Below are 18,235 nucleotides of genomic sequence, written 5' to 3'. Positions count from 1 at the left end.
GTCCTGTAGGTGGCACTGTGGGCTCTTTATAAACCTGGGATACAGGGGTGGGTCTGCTTCTGTCCTGTAGGTGGCACTGTGGGCTCTTCATAAACCTGGGATACAGGGGTGGTCTGCGTCTGTCCTGTAGGTGGCACTGTGGGCTCTTTATAAACCTGGGATACAGGGGTGGTCTGCTACTGTCCTGTAGGTGGCACTGTGGGCTCTTTATAAACCTGGGATACAAGGGGGTGGTCTGCTTCTGTCCTGTAGGTGGCACTGTGGGCTCTTTATAAACCTGGGATACAGGGGTGGTCTGCTACTGTCCTGTAGGTGGCACTGTGGGCTCTTTATAAACCTGGGATACAAGGGGGTGGTCTGCTTCTGTCCTGTAGGTGGCACTGTGGGGTCTTTATAAACCTGGGATACAGGGGTGGTCTGCTTCTGTCCTGTAGGTGGCACTGTGGGCTCTTTATAAACCTGGGATACAGGGGGTGGTCTGCTTCTGTCCTGTAGGTGGCACTGTGGGCTCTTTATAAACCTGGGATACAGGGGTGGTCTGCTTCTGTCCTGTAGGTGGCACTGTGGGCTCTTCATAAACCTGGGATACAGGGGGGTCTGCTTCTGTCCTGTAGGTGGCACTGTGGGGTCTTTATAAACCTGGGATACAGGGGTGGTCTGCTTCTGTCCTGTAGGTGGCACTGTGGGCTCTTTATAAACCTGGGATACAGGGGGTGGTCTGCTTCTGTCCTGTAGGTGGCACTGTGGGCTCTTCATAAACCTGGGATACAGGGGTGGTCTGCTTCTGTCCTGTAGGTGGCACTGTGGGCTCTTTATAAACCTGGGATACAGGGGGTCTGCTTCTGTCCTGTAGGTGGCACTGTGGGCTCTTTATAAACCTGGGATACAGGGGTGGTCTGCTTCTGTCCTGTAGGTGGCACTGTGGGCTCTTCATAAACCTGGGATACAGGGGGGTCTGCTTCTGTCCTGTAGGTGGCACTGTGGGCTCTTTATAAACCTGGGATACAGGGGTGGTCTGCTTCTGTCCTGTAGGTGGCACTGTGGGCTCTTTATAAACCTGGGATACAGGGGGGGGTCTGCTTCTGTCCTGTAGGTGGCACTGTGGGCTCTTTATAAACCTGGGATACAGGTGGGGGTCTGCTTCTGTCCTGTAGGTGGCACTGTGGGCTCTTTAGAAACCTGGGATACAGGGCTGGTCTGCTTCTGTCCTGTAGGTGGCACTGTGGGCTCTTTGTAAACCTGGGATACAGGGGAGGGGGGGTCTGCCAGACACTGGGACGACCTGGGATACAGGTGGACAGAGCAGGTCTGATGGGAGGGGTTGAGGGGAGCTGAAGGACTGGATGGTGTTCAGAGATAGATGGGAGGGGTTGAGGGGAGCTGAAGGACTGGATGGTGTTCAGAGATAGATGGGAGGGGTTGAGGGGAGCTGAAGGACTGGATGGTGTTCAGAGATAGATGGGAGGGGTTGAGGGGAGCTGAAGGACTGGATGGTGTTCAGAGATAGATGGGAGGGGTTGAGGGGAGCTGAAGGACTGGATGGTGTTCAGAGATAGATGGGAGGGGTTGAGGGGAGCTGAAGGACTGGATGGTGTTCAGAGATAGATGGGAGGGGTTGAGGGGAGCTGAAGGACTGGATGGTGTTCAGAGATAGATGGGAGGGTTGAGGGGAGCTGAAGGACTGGATGGTGTTCATAGATAGATGGGAGGGGTTGAGGGGAGCAGAAGGATCTGCCTGGATGGTGTTCAGAGATAGATGGGAGGGGTTGAGGGGAGCTGAAGGACTGGATGGTGTTCAGAGATAGATGGGAGGGGTTGAGGGGAGCTGAAGGACTGGATGGTGTTCAGAGATAGATGGGAGGGGTTGAGGGGAGCTGAAGGACTGGATGGTGTTCAGAGATAGATGGGAGGGGTTGAGGGGAGCTGAAGGACTGGATGGTGTTCAGAGATAGATGGGAAGGGTTGAGGGGAGCTGAAGGACTGGATGGTGTTCAGAGATAGATGGGAGGGGTTGAGGAGAGCTGAAGGACTGGATGGTGGTCAGAGATCGATGGGAGGGGTTGAGGGGAGCTGAAGGACTGGATGGTGTTCAGAGATAGATGGGAGGGGTTGAGGGGAGCTGAAGGACTGGATGGTGTTCAGAGATAGATGGGAGGGGTTGAGGGGAGCTGAAGGACTGGATGGTGTTCAGAGATAGATGGGAGGGGTTGAGGGGAGCTGAAGGACTGGATGGTGTTCAGAGATAGATGGGAGGGGTTGAGGAGAGCTGAAGGACTGGATGGTGGTCAGAGATCGATGGGAGGGGTTGAGGGGAGCTGAAGGACTGGATGGTGTTCAGAGATAGATGGGAGGGGTTGAGGGGAGCTGAAGGACTGGATGGTGTTCAGAGATAGGGAGGGTTACGGGAGGGATGGGAGAGTTAGGGGAGGGTTAGGGGAGGGTTAGGCGAGGGATGGGAGGTTTGAGGGAGGGATGGGAGGGTTAGGTGAGGGATGGGAGGCTTAGGGGAGGGATGGGAGGGTTAGGGGAGGGATGGGAGGGTTAGGGGAGGGATGGGAGGGTTAGGTGAGGGATGGGAGGTTTAGGGGAGGGATGGGAGGTTTAGGGGAGGGATGGGAGGGTTAGGGGAGGGATGGGAGGGTTAGGTGAGGGATGGGAGGTTTAGGGGAGGGATGGGAGGGTTAGGGGGAGGGATGGGAGGGTTAGGTGAGGGATGGGAGGTTTAGGGGAGGGATGGGAGGTTTAGGGAGGGATGGGAGGGTTAGGTGAGGGATGGGAGGTTTAGGGGAGGGATGGGAGGTTTAGGGGGAGGGATGGGAGGTTTAGGGGAGGGATGGGAGGTTTAGGGGAGGGATGGGAGGGATGGGAGGGTTAGGTGAGGGATGGGAGGTTTAGGGGAGGGATTGGAGAGTTAGGGGAGGGATGGGAGAGTTAGGGGAGGGATGGGAGAGTTAGGGGAGGGATGGGAGGTTTAGGTGAGGGATGGGAGGTTTAGGGGGAGGGATGGGAGGGTTAGGGGAGGGATGGGAGGGTTAGGGGAGGGTTAGGTGAGGGATGGGAGGGTTAGGGAGGGTTAGGGGAGGGATGGGAGGGTTAGGGGGGAGGGATGGGAGAGTTAGGGGAGGGATGGGAGGTTTAGGGGAGGGATGGGAGGGTTAGGGGAGGGATGGGAGGGTTAGGGGAGGGTTAGGTGAGGGATGGGAGGGTTAGGGGAGGGTTAGGGGAGGGATGGGAGGTTTAAGGGAGGGATGGGAGGGTTAGGTGAGGGATGGGAGGCTTAGGGGAGGGATGGGAGGGTTAGGGGAGGGATGGGAGGGTTAGGTGAGGGATGGGAGGTTTAGGGGAGGGATGGGAGAGTTAGGGGAGGGATGGGAGAGTTAGGGGAGGGATGGGAGAGTTAGGGGAGGGATGGGAGGTTTAGGTGAGGGATGGGAGGTTTAGGGGAGGGATGGGAGGGTTAGGGGAGGGATGGGAGGGTTAGGGGAGGGTTAGGTGAGGGATGGGAGGGTTAGGGGAGGGTTAGGGGAGGGATGGGAGGGTTAGGGGAGGGTTAGGGGAGGGATGGGAGGGTTAGGTGAGGGATGGGAGGTTTAGGGGAGGGATGGGAGAGTTAGGGGAGGGATGGGAGAGTTAGGGGAGGGATGGGAGAGTTAGGGGAGGGATGGGAGGTTTAGGTGAGGGATGGGAGGTTTAGGGGGAGGGATGGGAGGGTTAGGGGAGGGATGGGAGGGTTAGGGGAGGGTTAGGTGAGGGATGGGAGGGTTAGGGGAGGGTTAGGGGAGGGATGGGAGGTTTAGGGGAGGGATGGGAGGGTTAGGGGAGGGATGGGAGGGTTAGGGGAGGGATGGGAGGGTTAGGGAGGGATGGGAGGGTTAGGGAAGGGATGGGAGGGTTAGGGGAGGGCTGGGAGGGTTAGGGGGAGGGATGGGAGGGTTAGGGGAGGGATGGGAGGTTTAGGGGAGGGATGGGAGGGTTAGGGAGGGATGGGAGGGTTAGGGGAGGGATGGGAGGTTTAGGGGAGGGATGGGAGGGTTAGGGGAGGTTTAGGGGAGGGATGGGAGGTTTAGGGGAGGGATGGGAGGGTTAGGGGAGGGATGGTAGGGTTAGGGGAGGGATGGTAGGGTTAGGGGAGGGATGGTAGGGTTAGGGGAGGGATGGTAGGGTTAGGGGAGAGTTAGGGAGGGAGGGATGGGAGGTTTAGGGGAGGGATGGGAGGTTTAGGGGAGGGATGGGAGGGTTAGGGGAGGGATGGGAGGGTTAGGGGAGGGATGGGAGGGTTAGGGAGGGATGGGAGGGTTAGGGGAAGGGATGGGAGGGTTAGGGGAGGGCTGGGAGGGTTAGGGGAGGGATGGGAGGGTTAGGGGAGGGATGGGAGGTTTAGGGGGAGGGATGGGAGGGTTAGGGGAGGGATGGGAGGTTTAGGGGAGGGATGGGAGGTTTAGGGGAGGGATGGGAGGGTTAGGGGAGGGATGGGAGAGTTAGGGAGGTTTAGGGGGAGGGATGGGAGGTTTAGGGGAGGGATGGGAGGGTTAGGGGAGGGATGGTAGGGTTAGGGGAGGGATGGTAGGGTTAGGGGAGGGATGGTAGGGTTAGGGGAGGGTTAGGGAGGGATGGGAGGTTTAGGGGAGGGATGGGAGGGTTATGTTATGGGAGGAATGGTAGGGTTAGGGGAGGGTTAGGGAGGATGGGAGGTTTAGGGGAGGGATGGGAGGGTTAGGGGAGGGTTAGGGAGGGATGGGAGGTTTAGGGGAGGGATGGGAGGGTTAGGGGAGGGTTAGGGAGGAACTAGAAGCACAAGCATTTAGCTACACTCGCATTAACATCTGCTAACCATGTGACCAATAACATCTGCTAACCATGTGACCAATAACATCTGCTAACCATGTGACCAATAAAATGTGATTTGATTTGATGTCTTCAGATCTCACTGTTACAAATATATAGAAAATACGTGGCTCTATTTAATCAAATGTCATCGTCAGGGATCCAAATATTATCCCGTTCGCCCCTAAAAATACCAAAAACATGTCATTCTAGGTGTTTACCTGGTGGTCTGGAGGTGGGGAGGCTGAGGTGGTGTCCCCCAGGCCAGAGCCCTCCTGTCTGGTGAGAGGGGCTCTGGGCGCTGGTCTCTCCCACTGTGTGGCTCCACTAGGGATATGCCAGTAGTAGATATCAGCCTTGTCTGTAATCCTCTTCCATCCTGGAGGAAGGTCCCCTTCTGTCTGACAGCCCCGATGATCACTCCAGATATCTGAGACATACATACGTACATATTACCTCAATTACCTCGACACCAAGTGCCCCCGCATATTGACACATGAACTCTGTACCGGTAACCCCTGTATATAGCCTCCACATTGACTCTGTACCGGTACCCCCTGTATATAGCCTCCACATTGACTCTGTACCGGTACCCCCTGTATATAGCCTCCACATTGACTCTGTACCGTAATACCCTGTATATAGCCTCCACATTGACTCTGTACCGGTACCCCCTGTATATAGCCTCCACATTGACTCTGTACCGGTACCCCCTGTATATAGCCTCCACATTGACTCTGTACTGGTACCTCCAGTATATAGTCTCCACATTGACTCTGTACCGGTACCTCCAGTATATAGCCTCCACATTGACTCTGTACCATAACACCCTGTATATAGCCTCCACATTGACTCTCTACCGATACCCCCTGTATATAGCCTCCACATTGACTCTGTACCGTAATACCCTGTATATAGCCTCCACATTGACTCTGTACCGGTACCCCCTGTATATAGCCTCCACATTGACTCTGTACCGGTACCCCCTGTATATAGCCTCCACATTGACTCTGTACCGGTACCACCTGTATATAGCCTCCACATTGACTCTGTACCGTAATACCCTGTATATAGCCTCCACATTGACTCTAACGGTACCCCCTGTATATAGCCTCCACATTGACTCTGTACCGTAATACCCTGTATATAGCCTCCACATTGACTCTGTAACGGTACCCCCTGTATATAGCCTCCACATTGACTCTGTACCGTAACACCCTGTATATAGCCTCCACATTGACTCTGTACTGGTACTCCCTGTATATAGCCTCCACATTGACTCTGTACCGGTACCCTCTGTATATAGCCTCCACATTGACTCTGTACCGGTACCCCCTGTATATAGCCTCCACATTGACTCTCTACCGATACCCCCTGTATATAGCCTCCACATTGACTCTGTACTGGTACTCCCTGTATATAGCCTCCACATTGACACTGTACCGGTACCCTCTGTATATAGCCTCCACATTGACTCTCTACCGATACCCCCTGTATATAGCCTCCACATTGACTCTGTACTGGTACTCCCTGTATATAGCCTCCACATTGACACTGTACCGGTACCCTCTGTATATAGCCTCCACATTGACTCTCTACCGATACCCCCTGTATATAGTCTCCACATTGACTCTGTGCCGGTACACACACCCCCTCACCCACATACCCACCCACACACCATCACCCTCACTCACCCTCACACACTCACTTCCCCAAACACACTCACACACACACACACCCCCCCCACCCACCCACACATGCACACACTTTTGTCTCTGTGAGGGTGATGCATAGCTTGTATCATACTGACTAGACACTAGACACTAATACCTAGCTAGCTTCATACTGACTAGACACTAGACACTAATACCTAGCTAGTATCATACTGACTAGACGCTAGACACTAATACCTAGCTAGCTTCATACTGACTAGACACTAGACCCTAATACCTAGCTAGTATCAAACTGACTAGACACTAGACACTAATACCTAGCTAGTATCATACTGACTAGACACTAATACCTAGCTAGCTTCATACTGACTAGATACTAGACCCTAATACCTAGCTAGCTTCATACTGACTAGACACATGACACTAATACCTAGCTAGCTTCATACTGACTAGACACTAATACCTAGCTAGTATCATACTGACTAGACACTAGACACTAATACCTAGCTAGCATCATACTGACTAGACACTAGACACGAATACCGAGCTAGCTTCATACTGACTAGACACTAGACACTAGACACTAATACCTAGCTAGCTTCATACTGACTAGATACTAGACACTAATACCTAGCTAGCTTCATACTGACTAGACACATGACACTAATACCTAGCTAGCTTCATACTGACTAGACACTAATACCTAGCTAGTATCATACTGACTAGACACTAGACACTAATACCTAGCTAGCTTCATACTGACTAGACACTAGACATTAATACCTAGCTAGTATCATACTGACTAGACACTAGACCCTAATACCTAGCTAGCATCATACTGACTAGACACTAGACACTAGACACTAATACCTAGCTAGCTTCATACTGACTAGACACTAGACACTAATACCTAGCTAGTATCATACTGACTAGACACTAGACACTAATACCTAGCTAGTATCAAACTGACTAGACACTAGACACTAATACCTAGCTAGTATCAAACTGACTAGACACTAGACCCTAATACCTAGCTAGCATCATACTGACTAGACACTAATACCTAGCTAGCTTCACACTCCTACCCTCTAATACAGCCAGACACTAGACAACACACAGCACTCCTGCAGGAGAGAGAGAGAGAGAGCCTACACACACACACACACACACACACTGAGCCACTGACCGAAGCCTCCCACACTGCACTCTTTCCTCATAGACAATATAGTGTGTGTGCGTCTGTGTGTGTGTGCGCCTGTGTGTGTTTGTGCGTCTGTGTGTGTGTTTGTGCGTCTGTGTGTGTGTTTGTGCGTCTGTGTGTGTGTTTGTGCGTCTGTGTGTGTGTTTGTGCGTCTGTGTTTGTGCGTCTGTGTGTGTGTGTGTGCGTCTGTGTGTGTGTGTGCGTCTCTGTGTGTTTGTGCGTCTGTGTGTGTGTGTTTGTGCGTCTGTGTGTGTTTGTGCGCCTGTGTGTGTTTGTGCGCCTGTGTGTGTTTGTGCGCCTGTGTGTGTTTGTGCGTCTGTGTGTGTGTTTGTGCTTCTGTGTGTGTGTTTGTGCGTCTGTGTGTGTGTTTGTGCGTCTGTGTGTGTGTTTGTGCGTCTGTGTGTGTGTTTGTGCGTCTGTGTGTGTGTTTGTACGTCTGTGTGTGTGTTTGTGCGTCTGTGTGTGTGTTTGTGCGTCTGCGTGTGTTTGTGCGTCTGCGTGTGTTTGTGCGTCTGCGTGTGTTTGTGCGTCTGCGTGTGTTTGTGCGTCTGCGTGTGTTTGTGCGTCTGCGTGTGTTTGTGCGTCTGTGTGTGCGTCTGCGTGTGTTTGTGCGCCTGCGTGTGTTTGTGCGTCTGTGTGTGTTTGTGCGTCTGTGTGTGTTTGTGCGTCTGTGTGTGTGTTTGTGCGTCTGTGTGTGTGTTTGTGCGTCTGTGTGTGTGCGTCTGTGTGTGTGTGTGTGCGTCTGTGTGTGTTTGTGCGTCTGTGTGTGTGTTTGTGCGTCTGTGTGTGTGTTTGTGCGTCTGTGTGTGTGTTTGTGCGTCTGTGTGTGTGTTTGTGCGTCTGTCTGTGTGTTTGTGCGTCTGTGTGTGTGTTTGTGCGTCTGTGTGTGTGTTTGTGCGTCTGTGTGTGTGTTTGTGCGCCTGTGTGTGTTTGTGCGCCTGTGTGTGTTTGTGCGTCTGCGTGTGTTTGTGCGTCTGCGTGTGTTTGTGCGTCTGCGTGTGTTTGTGCGTCTGTGTGTGTTTGTGCGTCTGTGTGTGTGTGTTTGTGCGTCTGTGTTTGTGTGTGTTTGTGCGTCTGTGTGTGTGTGTTTGTGCGTCTGTGTTTGTGTGTGTTTGTGCGTCTGTGTTTGTGTGTGTTTGTGCGTCTGTGTTTGTGTGTGTTTGTGCGTCTGTGTGTGTGTTCCAGGCCTACCTGGGAGGGGAGGTGAGGTGTTCTCCTGAGACAGAGAGGACCCGCCAGGAGAGTTCATGTCCTGGATCCTGATTACAACACAGTCTGTCTTCACCTCTACAACACTATCCTTCTGCCTCAGAAGAGAGGAGGAGGGGAGGGGAGGGGTTTCTTCAGGACTGCTTTGTCTGGGTGTGGATGGAGGAGGGGGATACGGAGAGTCTTTAACCGATTTGAGGAGCCTAAAGCTGGGGTCTGGGTGGCTCCCCTGGTCTGGAGCTTTGACCTGGTTCTCACTCTTCAACAGAGGCCTCCTCTCCTCCTCCATCTTCTCCTCATCTTCCCTCTCCTCCTCTTCATCCTCTATCCTCTCCTCCTCCATCTTCTCCTCCTCTTCCCTCTCCTCCTCTATCCTCTCCTCCTCTATCCTCTCCTCCTCTATCCTCTCCTCCTCTATCCTCTCCTCCTCGTCCTCCTCTATCCTCTCCTCCTCTATCCTCTCCTCCTCTATCCCTCTCCTCCTCTATCCTCTCCTCCTCGTCCACCTCTATCCTCCTCTCCTCCTCTTCCTCCTCTATGCTCTCCTCCTCTTTACCCCTCTCCTCCTTTATCCTCTCCTCCTTGTCCTCCTCTATCCTCTCCTCCTCTTCCTCATCTATACTACTCCTCTCCTCCTCCTCCTCTATTTTCATCTCAACTTCCTTCTCAGACAGGATGCTGATGTCATCCCCGTCGTCTGTCACATTCGTGATGCTTTCCAGATCTGAGTTCACGTTAGTTTTCAGGTCCAGATGTGTCTTGGTGTCGGGGTCGAGGTTCATCTTGGTGAGGATGTCCTCATTGACCGTTTCATTGTTTGTATTGCAGTCCTCTGTGGTTGAGTCGGGGTCAGGGGTTGTGTTCTTGTTGTGGTCATGTTGTCCATGTCGTTCGGCTGCTTTGCGCAGGGCGTTCAGCCCGTTCTTGGCCAGTTCGGGGTTGTTGGGAGTCGACGACGACGGAGTTACGGCACTCAGCCCCATTGCATTCTGGATGCTGGTCAGACAATACTTCTTACGGCACTTAGGAAACGTGGCCCAACCCAGCCTGGTGACATCACCGCCACTGACATCACGATTGTGGGAGGAGCGAAGGCTGAGGGAGGCGGGAGGGGTCACGGCAGGGCCGTTCCTATTGGCCACGTCTATTGACATCATCACCGAAGAGGCAGGGCCTCCTGGAGAGAGAGGGAACAGTGAGGGAGTGTGTGTGTGTTTCTTTCTTTCGTTGTTTGTTTGTTTGGTTTGTGTGCGTGCGTGCGTGCGTGTGTGTGTGTTACCTGATCGGAGGTCAGTCCTGGACCAGGGATGAGAGGTCAGAGGTCACAGGTCAGTAAAGAGAAAAGTATGTTGAGGATGGTAACTGTCAGGGTTGCCCCCGGAGACAGTAGCTCGACAACACCGTACAAAACACTGAGGGTCCTACCGTAGAGCTAAGGATTGTTGGTAACCCCAGGATGGTGTGGGTCCATGTTTGGACTTCTCAGCCAATCACAGCGTCTACCCTCGATGACCAATCACAGACAGAGAAGTTCTGCTTCAGCCAATCATATGGCTTCACCAGGAAGACAGCTTCTGACTGCAAGAAACAAATACAATCCTTTAATGAATGAAGAACGCACACACACACACACAAACGCACACACACATACAAACGCACACACACACACAAACGCACACACACACACACACAGACAGACAGAGACACACACACGCACACACACACAGTGAGCCAAGTGAGGACAAACAATGCGTAAAAACATGTTGCATTCTGGGACTAAATTACAAGTCAAGCTCCACTACTGCTGCAACAAGCCCACATACCAGGACAAACACACACACACACACACACACACCCAGAGGAAGGTGGGAAGGTAAAAATAGCCTGGATGTGACAGTAACCTTAAACCTCTGACCTGTTGGCCTATTTCAGTTCTGTGTGTCTAACAGATCACTGTAGGTGGGGGACTGAGAGTGTGTGTGTGTGTGTGTGTGTGTGTGTGTGTGTGTGTGTGTGTGTGTGTGTGTGTGTGTGTGTGTGTGTGTGTGTGTGTGTGTGTGTGTGTGTGTGTGTGTGATCTGTCTCGAGCTACAGTAAAAAATAACAGCTGCTAACACCAAAAAGAGACGTAGAGATGTTCCCTTGTGTACTTTAACCATTTGTACATCGTTACAACACAGTCTATATATATATATAATACTTTTGTTTATGATATATTTCACTTGCTTTGGCGATGTTAACACGTTTCCCAAGCCAAAAAGCCCCTTGAATTGAAATTGGAGAGAGAGAGAGAGAGAGAGAGAGAGAGAGAGAGAGAGAGAGAGAGAGAGAGAGAGAGAGAGGTTGGAATATAACATAACTTGTCAACCAGAGAGCTCTCTGCTATTAGCAATGACATCAGGTCCCCTAGACACACACAGACCAGGGTCTGTCCAGAGAGACACAGAAACACACTGCAGACCAGGGTCTGTCCAGAGAGAGACACAGAGACACACTGCAGACCATGGTCTATCCAGAGAGAGACACAGAGACACACTGCAGACCAGGGTCTGTCCAGAGAGACACAGAAACACACTGCAGACCAGGGTCTGTCCAGAGAGACACACTGCAGACCAGGGTCTGTCCAGAGAGAGACACAGAGACACACTGAAGACCAGGGTCTATCCAGAGAGAGACACAGAGACACACTGCAGACCAGGGTCTGTCCAGAGAGACACAGAAACACACTGCAGACCAGGGTCTGTCCAGAGAGACACACTGCAGACCAGGGTCTGGCCAGAGAGACACAGAAACACACTGCAGACCAGGGTCTGTCCAGAGACACACAAACGCACTGCAGACCAGGGTCTGTCCAGAGAGACACAGAGACACACTGCAGACCAGGGTCTGTCCAGAGAGAGACACAGAGACACACTGCAAACCAGGGTCTGTCCAGAGAGACACACTGCAGACCAGGGTCTGTCCAGAGAGAGACACAGAGACACACTGCAGACCAGGGTCTATCCAGAGAGAGACACAGAGACACACTGCAGACCAGGGTCTGTCCAGAGAGACACAGAAACACACTGCAGACCAGGGTCTGTCCAGAGAGACACACTGCAGACCAGGGTCTGGCCAGAGAGACACAGAAACACACTGCAGACCAGGGTCTGTCCAGAGACACACAAACGCACTGCAGACCAGGGTCTGTCCAGAGAGACACAGAAACACACTGCAGACCAGGGTCTGTCCAGAGAGACACAGAAACACACTGCTTCAGAACACTGGAAAGTTGTTCACATGAATGTTATTTATATTCATTTCCCAGAAGCCCTTGCAACATAAACAGGCCATTAACAGAAAGACAAACAGCACAGTTCCACTGTAACGGATCAGCTGAGACTAACATTTTTCATGACAAAAAAAACATTGATTTCAAAGTTTTTAAAAACCATACAACTCTATAAAGAAGGACGACTTTTAAAAATGTAAACTGAATATTTTACTAAAACATTTACTGTAAGAACTGTGATGACATTACACACGGACTCATATAGTATGGAGTGTCGGTGATGACATTACACACTGACTCAGATAGTATGGAGTGTCGGTGATGACATTACACACTGACTCAGATAGTATGGAGTGTCGGTGATGACATTACACACTGACTCAGATAGTATGGAGTGTCGGTGATGACATTACACACTGACTCAGATAGTATGGAGTCTCAGCGATGACATGACACACGGACTCAGATAGAATGGAGTCTCAGCGATGACATGACACACGGACTCAGATAGTATGGAGTCTCAGCGATGACATGACACACGGACTCAGATAGAATGGAGTCTCAGCGATGACATGACACACTGACTCAGAAAGAATGGAGTCTCAGCGATGACATGAGACATGAACTCAGATAGAATGGAGTCTCAGCGATGACATGACACACGGACTCAGATAGAATGGAGTGTCGGTGATGACATTATACACTGACTCAGAAAGAAAGGAGTCTCAGCAATGACACACTGACTCAGAAAGAATGGAGTCCTTTGATTGAACCAGGAAAAGTGTATTTTTAAGAGATGTTTTCTACGACCCGTTTCCATCAGTTTGACCAGAAATCAAAGCCTTTACTTATTCCTCATTTTGAGGATGATTGAAAAATGTATTTATATACATGTCATAATTTACAACAACAACAAAAAAATAGACTATTAGCTTTCATTTGACACCCTATTTAACATGAAATTCACATGTTGGTGCCCATTGGTCATTTGACATGGACATGAGTGCAGATAGGCTGTGCTGGTTGACTAGCAGGTAGACTAGCAGGTAGACTAGCAGGAAGACTAGCAGGTAGACTAGCAGGTAGACTAGCAGGTAGACTAGCAGGTAGACTAGCAGGTTGACTAGCAGGCTGACTAGCAGGCAGACTAGCAGGTAGACTAGCAGGTAGACTAGCAGGTAGACTAGCAGGTAGACTAGCAGGTAGACTAGCAGGTTGACTAGCAGGTTGACTAGCAGGTAGACTAGCAGGTAGACTAGCAGGTAGACTAGCAGGTTGACTAGCAGGTTGACTAGCAGGTTGACTAGCAGGTAGACTAGCAGGTAGACTAGCAGGTTGACTAGCAGGTAGACTAGCAGGTAGACTAGCAGGTTGACTAGCAGGTAGACTAGCAGGTAGACTAGCAGGTAGACTAGCAGGCAGACTAGCAGGTAGACTAGCAGGTAGACTAGCAGGTAGACTAGCAGGTAGACTATCAGGTTGACTAGCAGGTTGACTAGCAGGTAGACTAGCAGGCAGACTAGCAGGTAGACTAGCAGGTAGACTAGCAGGTAGACTAGCAGGCTGACTAGCAGGTTGACTAGCAGGTTGACTAGCAGGCAGACTAGCAGGTAGACTAGCAGGTTGACTAGCAGGTTGACTAGCAGGCAGACTAGCAGGTAGACTAGCAGGCAGACTAGCAGGTAGACTAGCAGGTAGACTAGCAGGCTGACTAGCAGGTTGACTAGCAGGCAGACTAGCAAGCAGACTAGCAGGTAGACTAGCAGGTAGACTAGCAGGTAGACTAGCAGGTAGACTAGCAGGTTGACTAGCAGGCTGACTAGCAGGCAGACTAGCAGGTAGACTAGCAGGTTGACTAGCAGGTTGACTAGCAGGTAGACTAGCAGGTAGACTAGCAGGTAGACTAGCAGGCAGACTAGCAGGCAGACTAGCAGGCAGACTAGCAGGTAGACTAGCAGGCAGACTAGCAGGCAGACTAGCAGGTAGACTAGCAGGTAGACTAGCAGGTAGACTAGCAGGTTGACTAGCAGGTAGACTAGCAGGTAGACTAGCAGGCTGACTAGCAGGTAGACTAGCAGGTAGACTAGCAGGTTGACTAGCAGGTTGACTAGCAGGTTGACTAGCAGGTAGACTAGCAGGTTGACTAGCAGGCAGACTAGCAGGCAGACTAGCAGGTAGACTAGCAGGTAGACTAGCAGGTTGACTAGCAGGTAGACTAGCAGGTTGACTAGCAGGCAGACTAGCAGGTAGACTAGCAGGTAGACTAGCAGGTTTGACATGAGTGCAGATAGGCTGTGCTGGTTGACTAGCAGGTAGACTAGCAGGTTGACTAGCAGGTTGACTAGCAGGTAGACTAGCAGGTAGACTAGCAGGTCGACTAGCAGGTAGACTAGCAGGTAGACTAGCAGGTAGACTAGCAGGTAGACTAGCAGGTTTGACATGAGTGCAGATAGGCTGTGCTGGTTGACTAGCAGGTAGACTAGCAGGTTGACTAGCAGGTAGACTAGCAGGTAGACTAGCAGGTAGACTAGCAGGTAGACTAGCAGGTAGACTAGCAGGTTTGACATGAGTGCAGATAGGCTGTGCTGGTTGACTAGCAGGTAGACTAGCAGGTAGACTAGCAGGTAGACTAGCAGGTAGACTAGCAGGTAGACTGTGCTGGTTGACTAGCAGGTAGACTAGCAGGTAGACTAGCAGGTAGACTAGCAGGTAGACTAGCAGGTCGACTAGCAGGCAGACTAGCAGGTAGACTAGCAGGTAGACTAGCAGGCAGACTAGCAGGTAGACTAGCAGGTAGACTAGCAGGTAGACTAGCAGGTTTGACATGAGTGCAGATAGGCTGTGCTGGTTGACTAGCAGGTAGACTAGCAGGTAGACTAGCAGGTAGACTAGCAGGTAGACTAGCAGGTCGACTAGCAGGTCGACTAGCAGGTCGACTAGCAGGTAGACTAGCAGGTAGACTAGCAGGTAGACTAGCAGGTAGACTAGCAGGTTTGACATGAGTGCAGATAGGCTGTGCTGGTTGACTAGTCATTATATTGTGATCACTGCATCCAATGGGTACGGATACACTGGTAGACTGTGCAGCTGGGGCGAGTCTACAAAATAAGAGTATTATAGATAACAGGTGGGTAGACTGTGCAGCTGGGGCGAGTCTACAAAATAAGAGTATTATAGATAACAGGTGGGGAGACTGTGCAGGTAGGCGAGTCTACAAAATAAGAGTATTATAGATAACAGCAGGGGAGACTGTGCAGGTAGACGAGTCTACAAAATAAGAGTATTATAGATAACAGGTGGGGAGACTGTGCAGGTAGGCGAGTCTACAAAATAAGAGTATTGTAGCGACCCGCACAGACAGCTGTGTGTTATGTGTTAGGCTAGGAGGTGGTTGTGTTGTACTGACCAGTACCCGGTGTTCGCGGGGTCCGACATGTCAATCAACCTGCTATCTGCCAATCACGGGAATGCCTGGAATGTTCTGATGCCGGGCATCCTGGTGGTTGGCGGAGTGGCGTGGAGGGGGGTTGGGCAGGGGGGTGGAGCATTGGAAGTTAAGACCAGGTTCAGCTTTTTGTTCTCTCTCTCTTACATCTGGGCTTCCCAAGAGAAGGTCACGATTGGCTTGTGGGTTATCTGTCATCTTTTTGGCGTGTGCTACGGCCCAAACAGTAGCCTGTGTAAAGTTGGTTTAATAAACCGTCAATTCGCAAACTCAAGCCTCTGTCTGGACAATTGTTCATTTATGATCTAGTCAGGTCATTACAGTATTATAGATAACAGCAGGGTAGACTGTGCAGGTAGGCGAGTCTACAAAATAAGAGTATTATATATAAGAGGGTAATTTCTATGTGAATTTGTTCGGGTCGCCTCAAAACGTGACCTACTGCAGCTTTTAACCCAACACACAGCTGTGAATACCATCACAGAGTGGGGACATCAACAACACTGTAAACATCCCATGAAACACATTCCGGGGTAACAAGACAAGTAAGTAGCGGTAACAGGGTAGTCAGTAGACTCGTCTCCATAACGTCCCAAGACTCAACTCACATCCACAGAGTAGCGCTGCTCCCTATAGTCGTCAAGGCAATAGTCAATGGTGTCTGTGGTCTAACTAGCCTACAGTCCACCATCACACTGACAGGGCAACGGTGTAATAACAGCGCAATTACTACCGACACCGTGGAGAAGACTACCTTAACGAACCTGACTACTACTCCGCTAGTTTAACCCACAACCGGCTGCGCACAGTGTTTGGCTCCACGGTTTGTTGCAAAGCACCGAGGTAAAAACCGTTTCAAGTGGGATATTCTACGGATATCCACCCTGAAACTGTCTTTATCTCGGGTTGCAAAGCACAGCCCTGTGAATGATTTCTACAACCGCGCAACTGTAGATAAAGGCTCACCAATTCCACACACAGTCTACAGTTCAATGTAGAGCTACACTATTGTCTGGAAAGAAACAAGAGAAAGTTGTTCATGGTTGAGAGAGACGTGCTCATCTGTCGTCGCAGGCCCTCGTCTCTTATCTCTTTCTTTTCTCTCCCCTCACCTCCTCCAGACTTTACAACACATTAAACCCCCCCAACTCAACCAAACACTGATGCGTTTGCCTAAAGGAATAAGGGGGAAAAAGTTCGTAGCCTATTCACGCCAGAGACACGTAACTGTTTCTAGTCGTGTGCCCGTTATAACGGTGACACGCAACTCCTTTATTCAAGAGAAATGCATTCTGGACATTCCACATCACTCACCTCTTTCTTGAGTGTTCGCGTCCTCGCTGCGTTTATTTTGTTCTTCTCTTCTGTTCCTCTCCTCCCTTTCCAGATGACAGCTCCAGCGAGGTTCTCCGTGTCTGCGCAGCTACGGAAGCAAAACGCTCCAATCACAGCGCTAGCTTTAGTAACTAGTTGTCCCTCTTGCAAATGTACTGTGTTGTTACCATCTCTGTTATGGGGCTCCCCGAGTGGCGCAGCTGTCTAAGGCACTGCATCTCAGCACAAGAGGCATCACTACAGTCCCTGGTTCTATTCCAGGCTGTATCACATCCGGCCGTGATTGGGAGTCCCATGGGGAGGCGCACAATTGGCTCAGCATTGTCCGGGTTTGGCCAGTGGTACGCTGTCTTCATAAATAATAATTTGTTCTTTAACTGACTTGCTTTGTTACTGTAAATAAAGGTTAAATTAAAAGGAGTGGCCGTCCTGCAAAGATGACTGCAAGAGCACAGCGCAGAATGTTCAATGAGGTGAAGAAGAATCCTAGAGTGTAAGCTAAAGACTTACAGAAATCTCTGGAACATGCGGACATCTCTGTTGTCGAGTCTACGATGCGTAAAACACTAAACAATAATGGTGTTCATCGGAGGACACCACGGAAGAATCCACCTTCGCTGTCCAAAAAAAATGTAAAAGTCTGAAGATCGCAACATTGCACCTGGATGTTCCACAGCGCTACTGTCAAAATACTCTGTGGACAGATTAAACTCAAATGAAGTTGTTTTGAAGGAACACACAACACTCTGTGTGGAGAGAAAAAAAGGCACAGCGCACCAATTCTTCCCAAAGATTATCAAGACATTTTGCAGGAGAATGTTGGGCTATCTGTCCGCCTGTTGAAGCTCGACAGAAGTTGGGTGATGCAACAGGAAACACAGAAGGAAATCAACAACAGAACGGCTTCAACAGAAGGACAATACGCCTTCTGGAGTGACCCAGTCCTGACCTCAACCCGACTGAGATGCTGTGGGACGACCTCAAGAGAGGCGTTCACACCAGACATCCTAAGAATTTGAACTGAAACAGTTTTGTCAAGAGGACATTCCTGTTGACTGTTGCTCCGGTCTGATCTGCAATTACAGAGAACGTTTGGTTGATGTTATTGCTGCCAAAGGAGGGTCAACCAGTTATTATATACAAGGGTTCACATACTTTTCCCACCCTGCACTGTGAATGTTTACACGGTGTGTTCCACAGAGACGTGAAAGCGTATCATTTTGAGTGTGTTTTTTAGTTTAAGGAGACTATGTTTGTGATAGGTGAGAATTGTCTGT

At 50.7% G+C, this 18,235-nt stretch overlaps 1 protein-coding gene across 1 annotated transcript in view; it reads right to left on the bottom strand.

Annotated features, from left to right (window-relative positions):
* LOC135536529 (amyloid beta precursor protein binding family B member 2-like) overlaps positions 1-17,360 on the bottom strand; it is a 60,956-nt gene extending 43,596 nt beyond the window's left edge. Inside the window, 5 exon segments of the mRNA XM_064962835.1 lie at positions 5,046-5,254; positions 8,890-9,343; positions 9,414-10,084; positions 10,333-10,485; positions 16,938-17,360. Of these exon segments, the coding sequence (XP_064818907.1) occupies positions 5,046-5,254; positions 8,890-9,343; positions 9,414-10,064 (1,314 nt within the window). The 5' untranslated portion in view covers positions 10,065-10,084; positions 10,333-10,485; positions 16,938-17,360.
* Between the last annotated feature and the right edge of the window lie 875 nt (positions 17,361-18,235).

Source organism: Oncorhynchus masou, unplaced genomic scaffold (genome assembly GCF_036934945.1).
Source record: "Oncorhynchus masou masou isolate Uvic2021 unplaced genomic scaffold, UVic_Omas_1.1 unplaced_scaffold_628, whole genome shotgun sequence".
NCBI classification, from domain to species: Eukaryota; Metazoa; Chordata; class Actinopteri; order Salmoniformes; family Salmonidae; genus Oncorhynchus; species Oncorhynchus masou.
This window is presented reverse-complemented; position numbering and strand designations above follow the sequence as displayed.